Source organism: Erinaceus europaeus, chromosome 12 (assembly GCF_950295315.1).
Source record: "Erinaceus europaeus chromosome 12, mEriEur2.1, whole genome shotgun sequence".
NCBI classification, from domain to species: domain Eukaryota; kingdom Metazoa; phylum Chordata; class Mammalia; order Eulipotyphla; family Erinaceidae; genus Erinaceus; species Erinaceus europaeus.
The window spans coordinates 86,848,952-86,875,489 of record NC_080173.1 but is presented as its reverse complement, the minus strand read 5'-3'; the positions used below and the strand labels follow the sequence as shown (position 1 = coordinate 86,875,489).

At 41.8% G+C, this 26,538-nt stretch overlaps 1 protein-coding gene across 6 annotated transcripts in view; it reads right to left on the bottom strand.

Moving 5' to 3' along the window:
• Nucleotides 1-26,538, bottom strand: part of NDEL1 (nudE neurodevelopment protein 1 like 1) — a 75,353-nt gene that overhangs the window by 15,111 nt on the left and 33,704 nt on the right. For 5 of the 6 annotated variants that reach the window (XM_060204401.1, XM_016188323.2, XM_060204402.1 and 2 more), the window contains exons 2-7: nucleotides 19,009-19,106; nucleotides 14,424-14,577; nucleotides 12,902-13,050; nucleotides 5,630-5,766; nucleotides 1,849-2,022; nucleotides 295-386 (exon numbers count right to left, since the gene is read on the bottom strand). In XM_060204401.1, the coding sequence (XP_060060384.1) occupies nucleotides 295-386; nucleotides 1,849-2,022; nucleotides 5,630-5,766; nucleotides 12,902-13,050; nucleotides 14,424-14,577; nucleotides 19,009-19,094 (792 nt within the window). In that variant the 5' untranslated portion in view covers nucleotides 19,095-19,106. Of the gene's footprint in view, nucleotides 1-294; nucleotides 387-1,848; nucleotides 2,023-5,629; nucleotides 5,767-12,901; nucleotides 13,051-14,423; nucleotides 14,578-19,008; nucleotides 19,107-23,532; nucleotides 23,695-26,538 lie in introns of all 6 variants that reach the window. The other variant, XM_060204400.1, reaches the window with a different exon arrangement.

The window sequence follows — 26,538 nt, the reverse complement described above, 5'->3', positions numbered from 1 at the left end:
CCAACGGAAGGATCCCAGTTCGAGACCCTGGTTCCCCACCTATAGGGGGTTGCTTCAGGGCAGTGAAGTAGGTCTGCAGGTGTGTCTATCTTTCTCTCCTGCTCTCTGTCTTCCCCTCCTCTCTCAATTTCCCTCTGTCCTATCTAACAACAATAGCAATGGCAACAATAACAGCAACAATAAGGACAACAAAATGGGAAAACTGGCCTCCAGGAGCAGTGGATTCCTAGTGTAGGCACAAAGCCCCAGCAATAACCACAGAGGAAAAAAAAAAAAAAAAAAAAAGCCACTTACCCCTACTTTCCGTAAGAGATCTCCCACGATGTTTAGTGCTGATATTCTAGCTGAAGGAGTTAGAGGACTGGTACCAAAACCATTTGGTATAGCTAGAAAAAAAAAAAAAATGACAAATGATTACAATGAAATTCCCTATACATTTGAATTTACAAAGCAGTATAGAGTAAAAAGTGGACATTACATAAATGTTTAAACATTCTATGGATTATATTAAACTTTTCATCGTTACAAGTAATGCTAAATGAACACATAATGCTTGTGGCTTAAAAGGTGGTAAACATGAGATCTTGAGTGTGGACTCCTGGCATATACACACCAGAGTGATACTTGGGCTTTCTTCCCATACCCACCCCACCATAAACAATGGATCAGTGCTTCATCTCCCTACCCTGCTCTCATCTCTCACCCTCTATTATCAAAATCAGAAAGAAAATGAATTTTTTAAATAGTGGTGATCTTTTAAGTGCTAAGATTTCAGGTGTTTTCTCTCCCCCGCCCCTCTCTCTCTCTCTGTTTTTTTGGTGGTTGTTGTTGTTTTGTTTTGTTTTTTCTATAGAAATATGTATCACTGCTAAAAACAGGCAGTGGTGCACTCAGGTGAGCATACATGTTACACTGTACAAAGACCTGAGTTCAAGCCTTGGTCCCCACCTACAGGGTGAAAGCTTTGAAAGCAGTGAAGCAATGCTGCAAGTGTTCTTTTTATTTCAGGTGGGGGTGAAGGGATGAGGTGGAGACATACCATGGCATCATTCCACCATCTACGGAGCTTCCCTAATGCTATGTATGGCATTGCCAGGTGATGCTATGGTTTTGCAGATAGTAATAAGACACACACTACCAAATGAAGTAAGCTAAAATTTTTGCTTGAAACTTACCAAGTCTATATTATCCAAAAACCCAATTAAGTTGATAATCTCCCATGGGGAAGGAGTGAAAGGAAAGAGAGCATAATCTACCATAGAGAGATCCAGGAAGACCCACACTGGATTCTCAAGCATGAGGTACCAACTTCAATCGCCAGTATAGTATAAGCCAGAGCAAAGCTCTGGTTTTCTGTCTTTCCTCTTCCTATTTCTTTCTTTATCTTTTTTTTTTTTTAAAGAGCACTGTTCACTTCTGGCTTTGGAGCCTCAAGCATGAGTCTCTTTGCATAACTAGTATGCTATCTCTCTCTTAAAAAAAAAATCTGGGGCTGGGCAGATGGTTAAGCACACATGGTATGAAGAATAAGAATCAGCACAAGGATCCCAGTTCTAGCCTCTGGCTCCCCACCTGCAGAGGGGCTGCTTTACAAGCAATGAAGCAGGTCTGCAGGTGTCTATCTTCTCTCACCCGTCTTCCCCTCCTCTCTTGATTTCTCTCTGTCCTATCCAACAACAATAACAAGGGCAAAAAAAAAAAAAAAAAAAAAAACTGGGGAAAGTGGCCTCCAGGAGCAGTGGATTCATGGTGCGGGCACCAAGCCCCAGCAATAACCCTGGAAGCAAAAAAAGAAAAAAGAAAAAAAAAAAACCTGCCATACGTTTAAAGAGAAAAGACACTACAAACCTTTTGGTGAAGGAAAACTATTTTCTGTCCCTTTGCCAACAGGGGTAGCTGGCAAAGATAGAGATGCCTGGACTGCAGAATCCATCTTTTCACAATCTAGCGTTGGAGAACTCGGAGCTGACTTCCTTGTTACTTCCTGTTGTCTCTCCCGCACTGCTAGTTCTTGTCTTAAATCTATAAAATGGTGCAAGGAATACTTATTAGAGGAAACAAATACATCAAGAAATCACATTCAGAATGTCACAAAGGAGAGCTGGGGTAGATAGCATAATGGTTATACAGATTCTCATGACTGAGTCTCCAAAGTTCTAGGTTCAATCCCCTACACCCCCATAAGCCAGACGAGCAGTGCTCTACTATTAATAAAAAAATTTTAAAAAGTCACAAAGGCAATCTTTTTCAAGTACTCTTTCTCAAAAATTAATTCCTTATTTATTTTCCAGAGCACTGCTCAACTCTGGCTTATAGTGGTGGAGGGGATTGAACCTGGGATTTGTGGAGCCTCAGGTATGAGAGTTTCTTTGCATAACCATTATCCTATCTACCTCCGCCCTCATTTTATTTCTAAGAGAATAAAAACAGGGACTATAGGGGGTTGGGCAGTAGCGCAGCAGGTTAAGCACACATGGCATGAAGCACAAGAACTGGTTTAAGAATCCCGGTTCAAGCCCCTGGCTCCCCACCTGCAGAGGGGTCCCTTTACAAGGGTGAAGCAGGTATGCAGGTATCTATCTTTCTCTCCCCCTCTGTCTTCCCCTCCTTTCTCCATTTCTCTCTGTCCTGTCCAATAACAACAGCAACAATTAAAACAATAGTAATAATGACAACAACAAGAGTAATGGCAAAAGTAACAAGGGCAACAAAATGGGAAAAATGGCCTCCAGGAGCAGTGAATTCATAGTGCAGGCACTAAGCCCCAGCAATAACCTTGGAGGGGGTGGGGGGAGAGAGTATGGGTGGTGACATACTTGATTGAGTGCACACATTACAGTGTGCAAGGACCCAGGTTCAGGCCCCTGGCCACCACCTGAGGGGGAGGGGCTTCATGAGTGGTAAAACAGTACTGCAGTGTGTGTGTGTGTGTGTGTGTGTGTGTGTGTGTGTGTGTGTGTGTGTGTGTGTCTCCCCGTCCCTCTCAATTTCCCTGTCACTATCCAAAAAAATGAAAAAACATTAAAGAATAAAAATTGTGAACTCTACTATCCAAATGATCTTGGAGAATTTTAAAATGTTACAGCAAAAGTGTTATGATCTAAAAGAACAGTTATCTATCTCTATATGCAAAAAGAAACAGAACAGCATCCAAATAAAGCTTATGACATAAAAATACTCTTTATCAGGGCTGGGTGGTGGCATACCTGGTTGAGCACACGTTACAGTTCTCAAGAACCTGGGTTTGAGTCCCCAGTCCCCACCTGCAGGGGGAAAGCTTTACCACCTGTAAGTGGTAAAGCAGGGCTGCAGGTGTCTCTCTCCTTCTCTATCTCCCCTACCCTCTTGATTTCTGGCTGTCTATCCAATAAATAAAGATAATTTAAAAAATTATTTTTAAAAAATTAATACATATTCTTTATCAATTCAATTGTTTTTATTGTGAAATATCATAGCTCTAGGATTGTTACAAAAACAATGAAGTGTATCTATGGAATACAATAGTCTTAGAAAATGCTCAGTAGCTGCAAGACCAGGAAGATACTATGATTTATGCAAAAGGCTTTGATGCCTGAGGCTCTGAGGTCCTAGGTTCCATGCTATGTTCACTGCAGCCACTATTCAGAGCAAATACAATATAAGTATCCATTCATGGATGAATGTACAAAGAAAATGTGATATAGACACACAGTACTCCATTTTAAGGAAGGAATGCTGTCACATGCTACAACATGGACAAGCCATTCTGTGACTAATGTGAAGTCACAAAAAGCAATATATTAAATTCCATTTATGTAAAACATCTTTTATTTATTTATTTATTCCTTTTTTGTTGCTCTTGTTTTATTGTAGTTATTATTGCTGTCTTCATTGTTGAATAGGACAGAGAGAAATGGAGAGAGAAGGGGAAGACAGAAAAGGGGAGAGATGTGGTCCAGGAGGTGGTGCAGTGATAAAGCTTTGGACTCTCAAGCATGAGGTCCTCAGTTCGATCCCCAGCAGCACATGTGCCAGTGTGATGTCTGGTTCTTTCTCTCTCCTCTTATCTTCCTCATTAAGAAATATTAAAAAAAAAAAAAAAGAAGAAAAGAAAAGGAAATGAAAGAATAGAAAAGGAGACAGAAAGATAGACACCTACAGACCTGCTTCACTGTGACTCCCCTGTAGGTGGAGAGGCAAGGGCTTGACCCAAGATCCTTATGCCAGTCCTTGCACTTTGCACCACCTGCGCTTAACCCGCTGTGCTACGGCCCAACTCCCTATGTAAGACATCTTAACTAGTTAAATTCACAGAAGCAGCGTTTGCCAAGGGTGGAAAAATTTATTAAAATAAATGGGAAGCAACTGTTCAATGAAGAGAGATTCATTTTTGCAAGATGAAGTAGAAAGAGAAATCAGTCACACAACAATGTGCATATAAATAAGACTACTAAAAATGGCTATGGCCGCAAATTTTATGTTATGTATTTCTGTTCACAACTGTAAATAAATAGGAGCTTATAGCATACATTATGAGCTATGTTTTAACAAATAACCCCTTCTTTCCAAAAACAGGAAAGATCATGAGAAAACTATCTAAAAGAGCTGATAAGCTCAGACTGGCCATAGCTCACTTGGATAGTGCTGCTTTGCCCTACACATGACCCAGCTTCAGGGTCGCCCTACCACACTGAGTGAGTGTGACTGCTTTTGCTCTCACTCTCTGCCTGTCTCTACCTGGAAAAGCCAGCCCAGTGCAGCAAAGCCCTGGAGATAAACAAACAAAAAAGCCAGTAAACACTAGACAGAAAATTTCACAGGTAGTAATCATGGAACTACAAATTAAACAACAGATTTAAGGGGGTCGGGCAGTGGTCCAGCGGGTTAAGCGCACGTGGTGCACTTTGCAAGGACTGGCGTAAGGATCCCGGTTCGAGCCCCCAGCTCCCCACCTGCAGGTGTCTGTCTTTCTCTCCCCGTCTTCCCGTCCTCTCTCAATTTCTCTCTGTCCTCTAAGAAATAAATAAATAAATAAATAAATAAATAAATAAATAAATAAAACATTAAACTTCCAAGAGTCACATCTCAAAAAAATATATATATATACAGATTTAAAAACACCAGGAAGGTAGTTCAACAAAAAAGCACCTGCTTTGTATGCATGTGAGGTCCTGGGTTAGATTCCCTAGCACAACATAAAAGCAACAAAGACAAAAAGAATAGAACTCCATAAGTGGAGTACATGTATTTTTTTTCTTTACTCACATCCCCATTTTACATATATACATACAAATATGTAATATATATATATATATAATTTAATAAATATATATATTTTTTTAATGAGTGGAAGGGGAAAAGTAAAAAAAAGGTGGGGGCGATAGCATAATGGTTATGCAGACCCTCATGCCTGAGGCTCAAAGGTCCGGGGGGTTCAGTCCTCCACACCATCATAAGTCAGAACTGAGCAGAGCTCTGGTTTTTAAAAAATTAATTAAAACTTAAAAAAAAATGAGCAGGAGGCAATTCAGTGGTATTCGAACCTGAGTTCAATTTCCATGTTGAACATTTTTTAGTTGATCCTAAAGTTCAAAATAGTGGTTTTGGGATAAAATATTACTAAAAATATTCTGTAAATTATAAATTTTACCTCTTGCTTCATCCTTTAACCTCTGAACAGAAACCAACAAAGATTCCTTTTCATCGAGTTCACTTTCTAAAAATGCATTTCGTTCAATGGCCTGATTTAGCCTCTGTTCAAAGTCTTCCAGTGAAACTATTGTTGCCCTAAAAAAAGAAAACAGAGTTCATGACTTAAATATGTGCAAATTACTAAATCAAAAGGAAACTGTCAGTTTATTTCATGACATTTCCTGACCTAGAAAACCTGGCTCATTGAAAAAGAATGATCTCACCCCCTTCTGACCTCTGGAGGCACTTAAGTATGTTTCCCACGATTTGGGTCTATGTAGTCTTTCTTTTAAATTCCTACTTAAATTCTTTAAAGTTTCTTGAAGGTCAATTTATACAATTCCTATCTACGTAAATGCAATACAATCAAAAGTATAAACATCGATACAAGGAAGCTTCCATAGTGTTGGAGGAGGTGATAATCAACTCAGAATTTGTTTAAATATAAAGTCCCAGATTCTACTCCATCTGCTTCCTTCCTATCAGTCCTTCTCCCTATATTTTCATCTTACTCATTTAACAAACATTAACTATGCTATGTGCTACAAAAATGAGTATCATCCAATCTCAATTTGGAAGTGTTGATGTCAAGTACAATTTTATCAAGTCCTGTCGTGCCAATTCTGTTTTCTCTGCTCCAACCTTCCAAGCTGTTTTTTTTTTAAATTTTTATTTTTACCAGAGCACTGATCAACTCTGATTTATTGGGGGGGGGGGAGATGGGGGATGTCAACCTGAGATTTCAGAGCCTCAGGCATAATAATCTCTTTGCATAAGCATTATGCTATCTACCTCCACCTCCCCCTAACTCTTTATCCATCATAGGGATTACTCCCAATTTAACCCCAGGTCCTATTTGTAATGCCTCAGAATTCTCTCACATCAAAATCTGATACTATCCCTTTGTTTAAAAAATTCTTAAACAGTACACTATCCAAGTGAGCTATCAATATTTCCCTGTCCCTGTTGGTTAGCCATTTTAGGCCACATTAGTTCGATAGGTTAATTCTCTTTGAATTTGAGTGCTGGAGCTCTCAAATGATGTTGTCAATTACTTCCCCTAAAATTCATTCTCTTGTCTACTTCCTATGTGACCATCATCTTCTTCATCTTAAGACAAGTGCACTTGGAGCTGGAGGATCCTTGGAACCTAAACTAGCTCTAAGAATAGACTTTATCTCTGTTGTCTCACAGAGAGTATTAATTATACCTGGGCCCCACATGTATTCTTTGGGAAGCTTACTTTTTAAAGTTATTCCACTGGGTCAATGACTATTTTGCATCTCATATGCTCAAGTAATTAGGCAAATTTCTACATACTCACCCTCCCCAACAAATTGTAGTTAGCTTCTAGACCCTTAAACATCTTTGTCAAAAAGTTAGGCTATAAGAACCCGTCCTAATATACTAACTGTTGCTCCCCGTGTTTAGAAAGAGACTCATTTCCTCCAGTAGAAATCAAACAGTTATCCCAAGAAAAAATCTGTGTTGACTGAAGATTCCTCCAACTTGAAGTACAGAGGTAAAGTTCCCTAGTGATTATCAGATTGTGTCTGAAGCTTTCCTGACAAACGGGCCAATCCCAAATACCTTCAGAACTCTTGAGTATATATGCATCAACTCCAGAAATGTATTTGTATGTAGTCTGATGTCAGAACTTCTGAAGAATTAGCCAACGTATTAATTCTAGAAGAAATTTGAGGAATTTCTACTTTTCAGAAAGAAATTTTCATCTATCTCTGTTGCCTATTTGTGTCCCTATGGGGAATTATATTAAGAGGTTTACAGAGATTCTATTACCAGTTAAATGCAATTGGAAATGTGTCCATGTATTGCAAATACTTAGGACATTACTTCAGATATGGGGAATGTTGGGTATCATTATCAGATGAAAAACATCATCTGTGGGTATGGAGGGCCTTGTAAGGAGTGCTTGAAACGTCTTCCTATCTTGCCTGATTTTGTTTGAAAACTTTGGAGAGCTCATGTTTCCTTTATCTGAGTTGAGTGGTTTTTGTTTTTTTTTTTTTTTTTGAAAGATGACAATTTTTCTTTCCTAAACAAGAACCTTTTTTTGGACTCTGCTAGTAATCATACAGCTTTTCATAGTAGCTACCTTTCTTTACTCTCGGTATGCTTTTTCCTGAGGTTTTAGGAGGTCTGTGATATTTTTACTTTTTTTTTTTTACTATAGTATCATGAATTTTCTGTATTTACTTGAAATGCCCCCTATGCTAACAAAACTTTGATACCTACAAAAATTAAGCCCCCAAATAGATTAGTCTGATTTAAAGGCTATTTCTTCTCATCTTCAAAGCAGAACAAATCTAATGAGTCCAAAAATCTCTTTATAAGGCATTTCTGGTAGTTTGAAGTGATTTATGAACTCATATAAAGACACCACCACCCCCAGTTGGCCATGAGTCTGCTATGAAACAAACAAAAATCTGCTGCTGATCGTATTTTCCCCTTTGATCTGGATCCTTAGGCTTTAAACCTGTGCAATAGTTATTTATTGTTATATTACTGAACAGATGACGGTGTCCCAGAGAGGAACCATATGTAAAACTGAAATGTGGTACTGTGATGAGGAAGAAACAGCATTAGTAAGATTTAGTTTAAAAAAAAAAAGAAAGAAAAGAATTCTTAGAGAGTAAAGGAGATAGCATAATGCTTAAGCAAAGAAACTCTCATGTCTGAGGCTTCAAAGTACCAGGTTCAATCACCCTCCCCCCCCCCAGCACCACCATAAACCAGAACTGAGCAGTGTTCTGGTTTAGAAAAAAAAAAAAAAATTCTTAAAGAGCCCCCATTACCTATTTTTTTTCTGCCAGGGTTTCTGCTAAGGATTTGTGTCTTCATAATTCCAACACCCCTGGCAGATTTTTTTCTAAGATAGAAGGAAAAAGCAGAGAGGAGGAGGGGTATCACAGCACTGCTCCACCACTCATGAAGCTCCCCCTTTGCATGGTGTTCCCACGTGGTGGCCAAAAGTTCAAACCTGTCCTTGCACTTAATAAGCTGTGCACTCTAGGTGCTGAGCCACAGCCCAGGTCCCTCCTCCAACACCTATTAAATGACTTTCAAACACCACACACAAGGCTCTTCACAGGCTGGGCCCAACCACTGCTCTGTCTCATCCCGTTCTGTCATACTGTCTACACAATTCCAGATAGGACATGAATACCTCATGCCATTTTCCTGCCTCTCTGCTTTTACTTTTCCTTACTTTTTTTTGTTTTATAAATAGATGTTTGTTTTAACACTGGTTTATAAGCACAATTTCAGACCTCCTTTAAAATGCAGTCCCACCACATTTATAATTTCTTCTCTTAGACTAAGCTTCAATATCTGCACAGGCTACTCCAGCTCCCCAGGGTGCTTTAGCTCCACTTAATCCCCACACCCGGAAGCAATCCTTATCAGTCACTTTGTCACACGCAAGGACAATGGATAACTCTTCCTCAACTTTGGCATTAGGTAAAGGATTCAAGTCACTCAACAAATATTAAGGGGTGGGGAGGTGGACCACCTGGTAGAGTATAGGTGGTCCATATATAAGAAACGAAGTTTAAAGCCTGGCCTCCACATGCCACACCTGCAGGGGAGAAGCTTCATCAGTGGGGGCACAATGTTGTAGTATCTCTGCTGTCTCTCAATTTCCCTGGCTCTCTCCCACTATTATTTATTGTTATATTACTGAACAGATGATGGTGTCCCAGAGAGGAACCATATGTAAAACTGAAATGTGGATGCATACGTCGTGCATTTATCTACCAGGATCAATGGAATCAAGCAAGAGCCCTGGTGGCAAAAATAAAATGAAAATTAATATTACCAGAAAACAGGAATTATAGAGTCAGAGAATTAAGCTTAGGGGGGCCAGGTGGTGGCAAACCCAGCTGAGCACACACATTATGTGCAAGGACCTGGGTTCAAGTCTCTGCTCCCCACCTGCAGGGAGACACTTCACAATCAGTGAAGCAGGCCTGCCCCTCTCCCTCAGCCTGTCTCTGTCTCTGTCTGTCTGTCCCTCGCCCCCCACCCCGGAGCACTGATCAACTTTGGTTTTTGGTGGTGTGAGGAAACCCAGGGCTTTGGAGCCTCAGGCTTGAGAGTGTCTTTGCATAACCATTACGCTGTCTCCCTGCCCTCTATCTCCCTATCTCCCTCTCCACTCTCAATTTCTCTGTCCTATCTAACAAAATAGAAAGGAAGAAAAAAATGGGGGTGGGGGGGGGAATGTCCTCCAAGAATGGAGAAACAACCCTGGTGACAATTAAAATAGAGAATTAAACAAGGCAGAGGGAGGGGAGGGAGGGAAAGAGAGAAAATTATATTTATTTGGAATGGCTAGAAAACAAGTTGGGGGGAAGATAACATAATGGTTATGCAGAGACTCTCATGCCTGAGGCTCCAAAGTCATAGAAAATCCTAGGTTCAATGCTCTGTACCACTATAAACCAGAGCTGAGCAGTGCTCTGGTGTTAAAAAAAAAAAAATAGAAAAAGAAAACAAGTTATAGTGCAGGAGACAGCATAATGGTTATGCAAACAGGCTTTCATGCCTGAGGCTCCAAAGTCCCAGATTTAATCCCCCACACCACCATAAACACTCAGACATGTCTCTGATATCTGATTACTGTAAAAAATGGCAGCAATCCCTAGCACTGCAAAAACGGTATCATCTGTTTTCCATCTACACCATGCCTCGGCCTCGCGTGAGTTTAATGTGCAGCTTGGCGATACGAGAATCCGGCATGAAGCCCAGCCAGTCTATCTTGGCGTTACTCTCGATCGCACCCTGTCATTTCACGAACATCTCATAAAAACTGCAGCAAAGGTGGGCGCGAGGAATCACATCATTGCAAGACTGGCCAGCTCCTCATGGGGCGCGAGCGCTTCCACACTACGATCATCATCTCTGGCATTATGCTATTCCACTGCAGAATACTGTGCCCCAGTATGGTTCTGTAGCCCCCATGTCCACTTGGTCGATTCCAAATTATATTCCTCCATGAGGATAATTTCTGGAACCATCCGTTCCACCCCGGTTCCATGGCTGCCAGTTCTTAGCAACATCTCCCCACCAGATATTCGTCGGGATGCGGCATCATCTAAGTTCATTTCCCACGTCTACGCTCAATCGGACCTGCCAATATACGCGGATATCTTTGCCCACCCTGTTCAACGCTTGACGTCTCATCATCCAATCTGGTCTCCTACGCCTACACTGAACTTCTCTGTTCCCGACTCTTGGAAACAGAGTTGGCAGTCAGCTGAGGTCAAGAACAAACACCTCATCACAGACCCCTGCAAGCGTCAACCCGGCTTTGACCTAGCACGTTATGATTGGGCCCTCCTCAATCGCTATCGAACAGGCCATGGCCGGTGCGCCGCTATGTTCCACCGCTGGGGAACCAGAGACGACCCGAAATGCCCCTGCGGCTCCAGACAGACTATGACCCACATAGTCAACGACTGCCACCTCTCCAGATTCAAAGGAGGTCTCGAAACTTGACATCAGGCTCAACCTGACTCTGTTGACTGGCTACGGAAGAAGGGCAAACGCTAGAAGAAGAAGACCACCATAAACCAGAACTGAGCAATGCTCTTTTTAAAAAAAAAAACTGGCAGTGATAATAGTAAGTGCCGATAAGTTAAGCTCAGCAAGTTCACATGAAAATAATATTTTGAGAAAATTACCCAAGAATATTAAAACAGAAGACAAAAAGGAGTAAATACTTAAATACAGGTAAGCTAGAAAATAACTGCAGAATTCAGGTGTAAGATTCAAGAACCTACAAAAATTGTGGTAGTATTGAGAATTGGGTGAGAAGTGTAGAAATAAATCTTTAAAAAAGAAAAAAAAAATTGGGGGGTGGAGGAGTGGGTCACCTAGCAGAGTACACCTCTTACCAAAAGTGAGGTCCTGGTTTTGAGTTCCAGTACAGCATGAGGACACTAACACAAGGGGAGCTCCACAGACGGTAGATGAATACTGCAAGTCTGTCTCTCTTCCTCCATCTGAAATGAACGTTTGCCCGGGAACAGTGACATCAAGTATGTCATGGGGCCCAGAAAAAACACACAAAAAATTCTAAATAAAGCCAACAACAATGGCACTAGAAGTATGAAGTGGGGGCAGGTGGTAGCTCAACTGGTTAAGTACACACTTTACAGTGTGCAATGACCCAGGTTCAAGTCCCTGGTCCCCACCTGCAAGGGAAAAGCTTCACAAGTGCTGAAGCAGGGCTGCAGGTATCTCTCTCCCTCTCGATCTCCTCTCTCCCCTCTCAATTTCTCTGTTTCTATCCAATAAATAAAATATACACATGAAAGAAAGAAATATGAAAGGGGAATGGAAGGAAATGGTTAGAAGAGAATTAACTGGTTAGCAAAGGATTTTTCATTTGGTTTCACTGTGGTGAGTCAGAGAGAACATGAAATACCAGAAAAAGATACTCTGGGGGCTGGAGAGGTGGCTCCATGGTACATCATGAGCTCTGTGTAAGATCCTGAGTTCCTTCCCAGTTACACATTTGGGGATGAGAAGCAAGGGTCAGAAGAAAAAAAATGTTCTGGGACTAAGACCCAGATGTTAAACCTGAAGACATTTTTTCTTTAAAATAGAGAGAGAATAGAGAGAGAGGGAGAGGGAGAGGGAGAGATGGAAGAAAGGAGAGAAGGGGCAGGGGAGAGAGAGAACAAACATCACAGCACCAAAGCTTCCATCAATGCAGTGGATGTCCGGCAGGCTCAAAGCTGGGTCAAGTGCACATGGCTGAACAGCACTCTCTCCAAGAGAGCTCTCACACTGGCACTTTTCCCCCTTCAAATTACTCAAGTTATCACTGGGGCTCTATACCTCTCCTAGGTTTTTTGCTTGTGTGTTTGTTTGTTTTTTGGCTTATGATGGTACTGGGGAGGGAAGTGAACCTTAGACCTCTGATTCTCAGGCATTAAAGTCTTGCATAATTACTATGCTATCTCCCTAGCCCTAGACCCTTTTTTCAGATAAAGGGAGAGAGTCAGAGAAAGAAGAGACACCACAGTACTGCTCCCCCACTCGCGAAGCTTGCCCCCTGCAGGTGTTCTCCTGTGGTGGCTGGGGGCTCAAAATTGAGTCTTCATGCGTGGTAGTGTGCATTCGACCAGTGAGCTATCTGCCAGCCCCTGAAGACACAGCTTTTAATCACTGGTTGCCAGCTTCATGGGTATCATTCACTTACCTTTTTGCTCGCTCCAAGTCATCATTGGCCTGCTCCAGCTCTCTCACATACTTGTGCAACTGCTCCTTAATGGCCCGAGTCTGACTTAAATCATCTTCTAATACTGAGACCTGCTTGTAGCTCTGTGTGTACTGATGTTCTAATTTCTCCTGCAGGTGTGGGATAGGAAAGAAAGCACGTATAATTACTATACAGTTTTCTTTAATAAGAAGAGTAACTCAAGTTAAGGAGGGGGGGGAATTCAATCGAGGCAATTCCTCAATATAAATGATAACACATTATCCCAAGCAAACTTTTCTCAGAGACCTAAAAATACTATCTCTGCAAAGATATAACATAGTGAAACTGTGACCTCAAAAACCCCAAATTTGGCTGGGGAACCCTGTGGAGTTCCAGGCTGAATGCAGACCAGGGTGAGCACAGAGAAGTGGAGTTGTTGCTCAGAGTTCAAATTCTCTGCCCTCTGCTTGTCTATCACTACCTTCCCCGGGGCCCATCTACAACCCAGAACTAGAAACAACCTCAATAGATGAAGAATGGCAGTAAAAGGGGGGGGGGGCAATAAAGATTACACATGAGTAAGCAAGAAGCCAAAGCACTACTTTGGTACATGTAGTGCTGGGATATAGAACTAGGAAGCTCAAGAATCAAAGTCCTGAGTCACACCAGTTGTTCTGTCTGTGAGAGCAAATTCCTCCCTCTGTCTCCCGTCCCCCAATTCAACCCCCCCCCAAGACTCACTGAGCTATAAAAAGTGGTAGAGTAGCACGCTGGTTTATGCCATACCCGGTATTAAACTCAGGACCTCATACTTAAAAAACAAAAAAAGTCCAACTCTATCCTCCTTTACTTCTGAAAATTCCTTTTTAAGAGAAGCTTTTTTTAACCCAAACTACACTCTGAAATTGAAGGAAGTATGAACAATAATGAAATTAACTCATTATTTCATACATATTAAAGTACCACAGAAGTATGGTAATTAGTCAAATAATCAGGTAGCTTTTTGAAATCATAGGACTGTCTTTAATATTTTAGGTAAAAGCTTAACAACCATAAAGTTTGTAAGAGATCCACTAGGTTCTTAGGTCCATGAAAGAAAAGGCCTGTTTCAAGAATTCACTGTCTCTTCCTATTCCCTGCTGGGGGGGGGGGGGTTGTTTATGATCTTGGAGTCTTCTGGCCCACACAATTCCATTGCTCCCAGCAGAGTTTTTTGTTTGTTTGTTTTAATTTCAGATACAAAAAAAAAAAAAGAGGGACAGAAAGTGATATAGAAGAGGTACACTAGCACCCCTCCACTATCCTTGGAGCTTCCTTTTGGACATGCAACATGCATGATGCTCCCATGTGCTAGCTGGGGTTCAAACCCCAAATTCTGAGCACAGTAAAGTATAGATTCTATGAGAGAAAGTAACTCCTGGCCCCAGCCTGCTGCTTATAAGTTCCATTTGAAGTAAAATTTCTAATAATTTATTAAGGCCCAGGATAGTTAGGTACCCACATTAAACACTGTCACAATTACCTTCAATGCTTCCACTTCATATTTCAGTCTTTGGTTATCAGCTTGCAAGTCTCTATTTCTTTGTTCAGCCTGTACTAACTGTGCCTCCAACTCTGCTTCTAATTCTCTGCTTCCTTCCTGGAATTCAACTAGTTCATCCCGAGCTTCCTGAAAGCTACTCAAAAACAAAGAGGAAAAGAAGAGTTACAGCAAAAAATCACAAGGGTTAACTTGAAAATAATTACCTATCACTCCAAAAGCTTTTGCCTAAGGGCCAATGCTGTCATAAAAGAACAAAGACAGGGTGTTGGGCAGCAGCGCAGCGAGTTAAGTGCACATGGCATGAAGCGCAAGGACTGGTGTAAAGATCCCATTTCGAGCCCGCCCCCGGCTCCCCACCTGCAGGGGGGGGTCGATTCACATGCAGTGAAGCAGGTCTGCAGGTGTCTTTCTCTCCCCGTCTCTCCTCCTCTCTCAAGTTCTCTCTGTCCTATCCAACAACAACAGCAATAACAACAATAATAACAAGGGTAACAACAAGAGCAACAAAATGGGGAAAATGGCCTCCAGGAACAGTGGATTCGTAGTGCCGGCACCAAGCCCCATCAATAACCCTGGGGGGGGGGGGGGGAGACAACCTAACATTTTACATTCATGGGTCAAAAAACACGTTATACGCCCAAAAAGTTCATATTTTATACAATCATCCCTAGATCTTCCTTATCTAATGTATTGATAAAGATGAACATTTACCACACATTAGTTTAATATTAGGTTAAGTTGTTTTTGTTTGTTTGTTATCACTGAGACTTTGCTTGTCCAGGTCAATGTCTTCAAATAAAGGCAGAGAAAAGGAAAAAAATAAATCACAGCACTGAACACTGCCAGTTATTCCCATATGGTGCACCAGGCACTCAAACCTGGGTTATCTACATGGCAATGCAGGCACTCTACCAGGCGAGCTGTCTCACCAGCTCATTTCCTTTTCTAATGCAATGTCCTTGAAGGAACCCAGGGCTGGCCTTTATCATCATCATCATCATCATTTTAATTCGCTGGTTTAGTTATTATTTGATAGAGACAGAGAAATTGAGAGGGGAGACATAGCCCTACTTCACCACTCGTGAAGCTTTTGCAGGTGGGGACCAGGGGCTTAAACCTGGGTCCTTGTGCACTATAATGTGTGTGCTTAACCAGGTGTGCCACCGCTTGGCCTCCTATCAACTTCATTTTAACCAGAGTACTGCTTAGTTCTGGCTTACTGGGTGTGAGGAATTGAACTTGAAGCTGCAGACATGAAAGTTCTTTTGTATAACCATTATGCTATCTCTCTAATTGTTTTATTCTGCATTTTTAAGACCAACAAAGAAACAAAGACCAACCACCCCAACAGTCCCAGCACACCCCGTCCTCTGTCCCTCTCCCTCACTTTCATCCTTGGTGCTGTCCAAGGTAGTCCCAACAGCAGAACCCACTGGTGAAAGCCTTGGACTCTCAAGCATGAGGTCTTGACTGAGTTAAGTCCCCAGCAGCATCTCTCCCCAGCGTTGTTTTGGTTCTTCCTCTCTCCTGTCTGTCTCATTAATAAATGAAACATTTTTTAAAAGGAAGTATTTAAGAAAAGCCTTAAAGTATAAATATTTGTATTTCTTACTATTATAATAGTAAGAACATGTCATTTGTAATTTCACCAGTGTCTGAAACCAGCAAAGTTTTGTAGTAGAGAGAAGAGCTTTAGGGGTATGGAACATTTTCTTTGATTTATTTTCTCCTTATTAGTGATTTAACAGTTTATAAATGTATAAAATTACAATACTTCAGAGATATAACTGCACAAGCATGTAAGGTCAGTGTAAGTCACCACACCTTCTGCCAGCATTCATTCTCCTTTCTCTCCACAGTTCTCACAAAGGTTAAGAGAGTTTGGGGGGGGGGGGTGGCACACCTGATAGAGCACACATTATAATGCTCAAAGGCCCAGGTCCCCACCTGTAGCGGAAAAGCTTTGCAAGTGGTGAAGCAGTGTTACAGGTGTCTCTCTGTCTCTCCCTCTATCACCCTTCCCTCTTGATTTCTGGCTGTCTCTATCCAATAAATAAAAATAATTTTTAAAAAATTTTATAAAGAAAGAGACAGTCTGGAGGACCAGGCGGTAGCACCCCTGGTTAAGCACTCACACTACAGTGTGCAAGGACCCAGGTTCAAGCCCCTGGTCCCCACCTGCAGGGGGAAAGCTTCACAAGTAGTGAAGCAGGACTGCAGGTGTCTCTCTGTCTCTTTCCCTCTATATCTCCCTCTCCCCTCAATTTTTGTCTCTATCCAATAATAAATTTATTAAAAAGTTTGGTTGCCTTTTTTTTCTTTGCAAGTTCACCTATATTACACACGAGTGAAATATAGTTATCTTCCACTTGTTACTTCCCAATAAGTCAATCTTTAAAAATATATCTAGGGAGTCAGGCGTTAGCGCAGTGGGTTAAACGCAGGTGGCGCAAAGCACAAGAACTGACCTAAGGATCCTGGTTCGAGCCCCTGGCTCCCCACCTGCAGGGGAGTCCCTTCACAAGTGGTGAAGCAGGTCTGCAGGTGTCTATCTTTCTCTCCCCATCTTCCCCTCCTCTCTCCATTTCTCTCTGTCCTATCCAACAACAATGACAACAAATAATTACAATAATAAAAAACAATAAGGGCAACAAAAGGGAAAATAAATAATTTTTAAAAAAGATTGACTTATTAATAAGGGAGAGACAGAACAAAAGTGCCACTCTGGCATATGTGATTCTGGAGATCAAACTTGGGAATCCAACACTTTATCCACTGTGCCACCTTAGATAATTTTTTTAAAAAATTGTATTTATATATTTGTTGGATAGAGAGAAATTCAGAGGGCAAGGGAGTTAGAGAGAAGGAGCAGGACTGCTTCACTGCTCATGAAGCTTCCCCCCTGCAGATGGAGATGGGGGCTTGAACCTGAGTCCTTGGTGCACTGTAACATTTGAGCTCTACCAGGTGCACTACTGCCTGGCCCCTTAGATAATCTTTTATGCACTCAGACTTGCTTACAATTTTTTTTGAAGTAGAATCTTTCTAAAATATGTATTTTCTTACTTTGCTTGTCAGAATTTACTGAGTTTTTTTTTAATTATCTTTATTTATTTATTGGATAAAGACAGCCAGAAATCAAGAGGGAAGGGGATGATGACAGGGAGAGAGACAGAGAGACCCCTGCAGCCCTGCTTCACTACTAACAAAGCTTTCCCCCTGCAGGTGGAGACTGGGGGCTCGAAGCCGGGTCCTTGTGCACTGTAACATGTGCGCGCAACCAGCTGCGCCACCACCCAGCCCCTTTACTGAGCTAAATCAAGCCTTTTATTATTTCACTGTTATAGCTAAATGCAGTTATATTGTGCCAGTTGATACAGGTCAATAGCATACGTTCTTTTTTATATTGTAGGTGTTCTAATAAGCTGGGGAAGCCTGTGCATCCTTTCTCAGAATACATCTATTTTTATTGGATTTTAGAAGGGGAAAGGGGAATTTATTTTATTGGCATTAGGGTCATCACTGGGCTTTCGTGCTTGCATGATGAATCCACCACTCCTGCTGGTACTTTTTTTTTTAAGTTTTTTTTTATTATAGTTATTAATCCCCTTTTGTTGCCCTTGTTGTTTTATTGTTGTTGTTGGATATGACAGAGAGAAATGGGGGGAGAGACACCTGCAGACCTGCTTCACTGCTTGTGAAGCGACTCCCCCCTGCAGGTGGGAAACTGGGGGCTCACACTGGGATCCTTACGTCAGCCCTTGCGATATAACCATGTGTCTATCGATTAACCCGCTGCGCTACTGCCCGACTTCTTTTTTTTTTTTTTTTTAATAGAGACAGATAAATTGAACAGAAGGCAAGGATAGAGAGGAAAGAGAAAAAGAGAGACCTGCATTACTATTTAGCCACCCATGAAGCTTCCCTCCTTTAGGTTGGGACCAAGGACTTGAACCTAGGTTCTTGTACATAGTAATGATGTATGTTCTACTGGGTCCAATATTGCCTGGCCCCTCAGAATATGTTTTTAAATGCTTTAAATTAAATATTAGAATTACAAAGGAAAATACTGACATTGAAAAACACTTATGCAGAAGTCTGAGAGGTCACTCAGCAGAATTCCTCCCAGACCACAAGGCATTTTTAAATCCTTTCATCTATGGGATAGATAGTATAATGGTTATGCAAAGAGACTCTCATGCCTGAGGCTCCAATGTCCCAGGTCCAATCCCCTGCAACACCATGAAACAGACCTTCGTGCCATGTGCGCATAACCCACTACACTAACACCCAGCCCCCAATAAATAATTCTTTTCATTAAAGCAATGGTCAGCTCTGGCTTACAGTCGTGCTGAGGACTGAACCTAGAGCCTAAAGACTCAGGTATAAAAGTCTATTGCATAAACAATTGTGCTCTCTCCAATTCATTTTGTGTTAAGACTTTCTAGACACTGAATACTAACTCCAAATTTTTATTTTTATTTTGTCTTAAAAATAATGCACAATCTGGAGATGGTGTATTTTAAAAGTTCTTCCCTATTTTTAGGATGCTTTTCAACATTACCTTTGTTTGTATTTCAAGGAAAGTTCCTTCCAATAAGCCGTTTCCTCCTTTAAACTTGAAAAAGCTGGTATATCTTCACCATCCATGATCAAGAAAGCCTGTGAAATATTAAAGTCAAACATAAATCACGAGAACAAAGGAATCTAAGAAAAAGTACAAAATCTGAGATAAGACTAAATGTGCAGCATTTTGAAGGAAGTTGAGCATGAAAGACTAAGAGTGGTTAGCTAGTAAAATGAAGGTACACAAATCACCTCAGAGTTCTAACGCTAAGGGTCACCAATATTGCAGATGCCTTGATAGAAGTCGTCAATAAAATCATTTGGCATAAAGCCACTGAGCGCTTTTAGTCATGAAGTAAGCTCCTAAATGAATTGGTCCTACAGAAGCAGACACCAACAGAGCTCCAGCAATTGGTTTATAGCCAAATGGTCTTCTGGGAATCAAGTGACAATATATTGTCAGAGCTGTTGCTACTGCAAGCAAGCCCTTCTCTATTGCACAGCTGCTTCAAAGCACCTGCTTTAAAAATCTAGAGCCAGGTAATTCTAGATCAGGTACCACGTTCTCAAGAATTTGCTGTTATTACATTTCTAGAAACTTCTTCATCTTTTAAATTTAAAGACCTGGAGTCCCAGGCCACCACATGGAGTATCAATTGAGAAGCTGCACAATTGGCTGAGGGGCTGCAGGAGCAGTGAAGTCATGCAACACCGCCTGGCCCCCAACCTTGTTCTTCTTACAGTGAATTTTCTAGTCTTTTTAATCCATATTCACTTAGCAGTCATCTATTTCAAATATTTTGTTGTCGTGTTCTAGACCTTCTCTAAAGATTTTTTTTATTTACTTACTTTTTTTTAAACCGGAATACTGCTCAGCTCTGACTTGTGGTGTCGTGGATTGAACCTGGGAATTTGGAAACTCAGACACAAACATCTTTTTGCATAACTGCTATGCTATCTCCCCAGCCCCGTGTGTTTTTCTGGAGTACAGTAGCCAGTAGTATCTTCAGCATTTTTAAAATTTTATTTATTTTCACTTCATTGGATAGAGAGAAGTAGAGAGGGAAAGAGAAGATCTACAGGGAGAGAAAAGAGAGACATTTGCAGCACTACTTCAGCACTCATGAGCCTTCCCCTTGGCTATGCAGACCAGGACCTTACACCCAGAGCACTGTGTGTGCATTCAACCAGTTGTGCCACCACCTGGGCCCCCACCATCAGTGCTTCAGGATTTCATCCAGGGATGAGACATTCTTCTTAGCACTGTTACTATGCAGCGCTCAACGGCCCATGTTACTCACATGCCCAGCTTGAATCCTTTGTGTGGGGCTATCTATCTATGCAGCGTCAGAAGAGCTACAAGCAGTTATCACTTTAAGTGCTCAGCTAGCAGTGCTCCGCGGAGAATCTCACTGTTTGTATACTTCTGGATGTATAAGTGCCCATTTGGCCCTGATTTCTGACTCCTGAATATGGCCACATCCTTACCACAAGGACCAACTCTTCCGTCCGTGTCCCTTGGTGACCTGGGTTTTAGTCTTTGATGTAACACTCTGAGAAACCAGCTCTATTTCTTACATGTCCTTATCTAATTTACTTCAGGGTCAAAGAATTCCAGCAAATATTTTCTATGTAATTTTATTTCATACATGTGTCTCCATTTTCCTGCTGAATTGTTAAGTGAACTAAATCAACATTCCAGTGGGTCACTTTTACAGCTTGCTCACTGGCGCCCCAAACAGTATTATGATTTATGCAAAAAAAAAAAAAAACTAACATGACATGACCATCATGTTTTCTAGAACAAACTGAAAACACTTAACCAGGGAGCACATAGTAAGGCCAAGACAGCACAGCTAATGAAGAACCTACTACGTGGACTCAACTGCCTAGTGTGGATTCAGGATGCTCCACCAGGAACAAGTTAACTACTCTGTGCCCCGCCCAGTTAAACAACTGGGAAATAGGGGCCAGAATTAAAATAGGTTGTCGTGAAAATTAAGTGAACTTGCAGCTCAGGAGGTGGCACTGCCACTAGACTTCAAAGTGTGAAGTCCAGGTTGTGGTACATAGCATAAGGGTTATGCAAAGAGACTCCTCATGCCTGAGGCTCCAAAGTCCCAGGTTCAATCCCCCACACCACCCTTAGCCAGAGCTGAACAGTGCTCTGAAAAAAGGGAAAAAGTGTGAGGTCCCAAGTTCATTCAATGCCTGGCTCACATGTACCAGAATTACGTTCTGTTTCTCTCTCTCACTCTCATTTTATCTCTCACGTTTAACGAATAAATCTTCATGAGCAGTGAAGCAGTGCTGCAGCGGCTCTCCTTCTCTATCCCTATCTTCCCTCTCAATGTCTATCCAATCAAACTAAAAAACTATAAACATTTTAATGATAAAATTTAGTAGTTTAATAGTGGACCTTTGAAGTATGACCACATAGTAAGTATGCTTAAAAGAATTTTTAACATACAAGTAATTTTAAATTATTCCAGGACAGGGAAGTACCATTCAACAGTAAAGCACCTACTTTGCATACGTGAAGCCCTGGGTTAGAGCCCTGGCACAGCACAAAGAAGAAAGAGAACTCCGGGGTAGGTGGGACAATGCTTTGTTTGCTGGCTGGTTTTTTTGTTGTTATTGTTGTTTTCTCTCATTAAAAAACAGTAATGGCGTATTGCACCAAAGTAAAAGACTCTGGGGTGGGTGAGTGGGTGGGGAGAATACAGGTCCATGAAACATGATGAATGACATAGTGGGGGTTGTATTGTTAAATGGGAATCTGGGGAATGTTATGCATGTACAAACTATTGTATTTACTGTTGAATGTAAAACATTAATTCCCCAATAAAGAAATAAATTAAAAAAAAAAACAAACAGTAGTGGGGAGTCTGGCGGCACTGCAGCTGGTTCAAGCACACGTGGCGCAAGGACCTGCATAAGGATCCTGGTTCGAGCCCCCGGCTCCCCACCTGCAGGGGAGTCGCTTCACAGGCGGTGAAGCAGGTCTGCAGGTGTCTCTCTTTCTCTTCCCCTCTGCCTTCCCTTCCTCTCTCCATTTCTCTGTCCTATCTAACAACGACGATATCAATCATAACAACAATAACTACAACAACAATGAAAAACAACAATGGAAACAAAAGGGAAAATAAATATTTAAAAAACAAAACAAAACAGTATCGGATTCCAGGCAGTGGTGCACCTGGTTAAGCACACATACACCATGTATAAGGACCTAGGCTAAAACCCTAAGCACCCACCTGCAAGGGAGAAGCTCCACAAAGGAAGCAGTGCTGCAGGTGACGCTCTTTCTCCCTCTTTAATTCCCCTCCCCATTCTCAATTCCTGGCTCTTATCAAATAAACCTTTAAAAAAATTAATCACGTGGGGGTCAGTCGGTAGCACAGCAGGTTAAGCGCACGTGGCGCAAAGCGCAAGGACCAGCGTAAGGATCCTGATCCCGGATCCCCACCTGCAGGGGAGTCGCCTGCGGTGAAGCAGGTCTGCAGGTGTCTTTCTCTCTCCCTCTCTGTCTTCCTCCCCCCCATTTCTTTCTGTCCTATCAACAATAACGACATCAATAACTACAACAATAAAGCAACAAGGGCAACAAAAGGGAATAAATTTTTTTTAATGAATCACTTCCAGGAGTCAGGCGGTAGTGCAGTGGTTAAGCGCAGGTGACGCAAAGCTCAAGGACTGGCATTAAGGATCCCCACCTGTAGGGGAGCCGCTTCACAAGCGGTGAAGCAGGTCTGCAGGTGTCTAGCTTTCTCTCCCCTCCTCTCTCCATTTCTCTCTGTCCTATCCAACAACGACGACAACAATAATAACTACAACAATAAAACAAGGGCAACAAAAGAGGATATTTTTTTAAGAATTAATCACTTCCAGAAACAATATGCATATCCCATTGATACGTATTATTACTGAAACCATTTCAACACCTCTATTAGAATTGCCCGAGCTGTGTGGTCTGGAAAATGGCACAATGGATAAAGCACTGGATTCTCAAGCTTGAGGTGCTGAGTTCAATCCTGGCAGCACATGTACCAGACTGATATCTGGTTCTTTCTCTCTCTCCTCCTATCTTTCTCATTAATAAATAAATAAAATCTTTAAAAAAAAATTGCCAGAGCTGAGCAATGCTCGGGTTATAAAAAAAAAAATTTAAAAAAAGTCTTGTGGAAACAAATTAACTAAGCAAAAAAGTTCTTTGAACTCACAACTCTTTTCACTGCTTCCTAAATGGTTTTAATCCAAATTAATCACTAATTTTATTTGTGAAGTTACCCTTTCAAAAATATGATTCTTTACAAAGGACAAACATATGCTAAGCACTGCAGATATTTGAAAGACCTTTCCAAGGGCGATAAAGACTATTTGTTCATTCTGCTTCAAATTACAGAGGGAGGATGTGCTCACTGCTATTTGAAACTATGTAACTGGAGAGAGTCACGCTACAGAAAAGTTAGCCAATATAGAAAAGTATACTGCTAAAACAATACTTTAATGATACACTTACAGCAGCCCTCAAAGTAGAGCAGTGGCTAAAGTGCTGGATTTAAAAAGCAGGAGGTCTCAAGTTCAATTCCCAGCACTGCAGGTAGGAGTGAAATGCTGCTTCTCTTTCTCCTCTCTGTTAAATAAAATCCTTTTTTCATGGTATATTTACAGTCCTCTGAAGCTGAAATGAAGGCAAATAATTATTACTCTCCCTTCTTCCCAAACCTTCTTTCAATCCTGACTCTGGTTTTTATCCAAATTCAGCATGAAAAACAGAAAAGACAACAAACTGGTTGGCAAAATACCACACTTGGAATAATGTGCCTGCTCTATCATGTGTCCAACCTGGGTCCAAGCCCAGCCTACACCTGGCTGGAGGAAACTTCCCGGCTGTGTTATCTTTCCCTGACTATCTTTGTCTCTAGCTGAAGAAGTCCAATCAGGCCCAAACAGTGAAGGGGAGGGTGGGAATAGAAAAACAAAGACATCACAGCTAACACAGTAGTCTTCTAGTATGTCTCAGATACAAATTTTTCTTAGATCCTACTTATAGGACATTGCCTTCTTGTTAATAGTTGAGAGATGAAAATGGAAAAGCAACCTCACTACAGGTAAATATATGGATCTCTTTTTCTCAAAATGATTTTACTACTTCCTTATAACTTTTCAAAGTCAAGCATAAAAACGGTCTCCTTTTTGGCCCTATACAGTTTTTTATATTTCACAAAGTGCCAGGTGCAGTTTTAAGCATTTGTGGCCACTCTTATCTCAGCATGGTTTAAAATAAGAAAAAGCAGATGTCGTGCAAGAGGGGGGAAATTCCCATTCTTTTGTTTCTTTTGTTTTACCATCAAGGTTATCTCTGGGGCTAGATAAACCCAACACTTCCAGTGGCCATCTGTCTAGCCTTTTTCTTTCTTACAGAGACAGAGAAGGAGAGACACCTGTAGCACAGTTTCCGTGCTCCTGGAGCTTCTCCCTTGTAGGTAGGGTATGAGGGGGCCTGAACCTGAGTCCTCACACATCACTGTGCACTCTACCAGGTGCACCACTGTTGTCTGCTAGGTGCACCCCACATCTAAGTTATTTATATAATTTTTTCCTTTTGTTGCCCTTGTTTATCATCATTGTTGTTATTGTTGTCATTGTTGTTGGATAGGACAGAGAGGAATGGAGAGAGGAGGGAAAGACAGAGGGGGAAAGACAGGCACCTGCAGACCTGCTTCACCACCTGTGAGGCAACTCCCCTGAGGTGGGGGGGGGGGAATTGGGGTTTGAACCAGGATCCTTATGCCGGTCCTTGCGCTTCACAGCCACATGCGCTTAACCCGCTGTGCTACCGCCCGGCATCCCACATCTAAGTTACTGAAATTTCTACTCATTGTGCTTCCTGTCCAACTTATTAAAAAGTCAAATTAAAACTACTTCTTTATAAGATTGAAAATAATATTTAACCCCTGGGCAGTTTCTAGATCAACCTCTAAATGGGGCCAAAGACTTTTTGTTCCCTAAAATCTGATTTTAAGTAAAACTCTTACTCTCAAGCATAAGGTCTTGAGTTCAATCCCTTGCATTGCGTGTACTAAAATGATACTCTGGTATTCTTTCCTTCATCAGTGTTAACATATATATCTTTTTTAAAAACGTTTTAAAGAAACCACAGCATTATTCATTACTCATATTATTAATTTGAAAAAAGTTAATTAAAATGAGAAAGATTTGGGGAGATAGCATACTGGTTAGTCCCAGAAGTACCATAAACCAGAGCTAACCAGTGCTCTGGAGAAGAAAAAAAAAAGTTAAAAAAGAATAACAAATAGGGGTCAGGCTGTAGCGTAGCGGGTTAAGTGCAGGTGGCGCAGAGCGCAAGGACCGGCGGCATTAGGGATCCGCTTCGAGGCCCCAGCTCCCCACCTGCAGGGGAGTCGCTTCACAAGTGGTCAGTAGATGTCTGTCTTTCTCTCCCCGTCTTCCCCTCCTTTTTCCATTTCTCTCTGTCCTAGCCAACAACAATCACATTAATAGCAACAATAACAATAAACACAACAACGATTTTTTTTAAAAGGGTAACAAAAGTGGAAAAAATAGGAATCCAAGAGCAGCGGATGGGTCGAGCCCCAACAATAACCCTGGAGGTAAATAAATAAATAAATAAATAAAAATAAATAAAAGCTAAAAACCAGAAAAGCTGCCTTATTCAACATTCCTTTACTTCTTTTCAACCCATGAGTTAATGTTACATCTTCCCACCAACTTCATGATTTAGCCAAACCATGACCTATTTTATTTCCAAGTAAACTGAGCGGGGGGGGGGGGGGGGGAGAGAAAGAAAGAAAAAGAAAAACTCTAAAACTCTAGCCAGCAACCCAGCAACAAGCTTCAAAGTCAAAATTCTTGCTTGTAAACATGAGCAGCAAGTCTTATCAAGTAGGTGTGTGTCTGCTGCAAAATATTCAAATAAACCTTCTGAAACTTTTTTTTTTTTTTTTTTTTTTTTTTAGCGAGTCAAGTTTCCTTGACTTGCTTGGCACTGCTGTCTCGCTAAGACGGGTGTGAAAATCCCACCCGGATACCCGGATAAATAAACAAGCCGCTCGGGCATGGAGAGATGTCAACTCCGCCGCAGGGCGGGTCGCTTTAAGCCGCGCCCCCCGCGCAGCACCTGAGACCCACGTCTCCGCCCGAAGGGCACCATCGCGGTGAGTGAACCCGGTTCCAAGGAGAAAGCAGAAGGGTCCCGAGCTGTGCCAAAGCGCTAGAGAGACAAGGAGCGGCCGTGCACTAGTAATGGGGGGTGGGGGGGGAGAACCCTCGCTCTCCAGGTCAAGCCTCAAAGGGTCACCGCGCCGCTCACCTGCCGGAAAGCGGCCCCCGCCCCAATCTGCCCGGTGACACTCCCTGAACCCGGCCCACAGCGGCGGGGGGCGGGAATGCACGACACACACACACACACACACACACACACGCACGACACACACACGCACGACACACACACACACACGCACGACACACACACACACACACA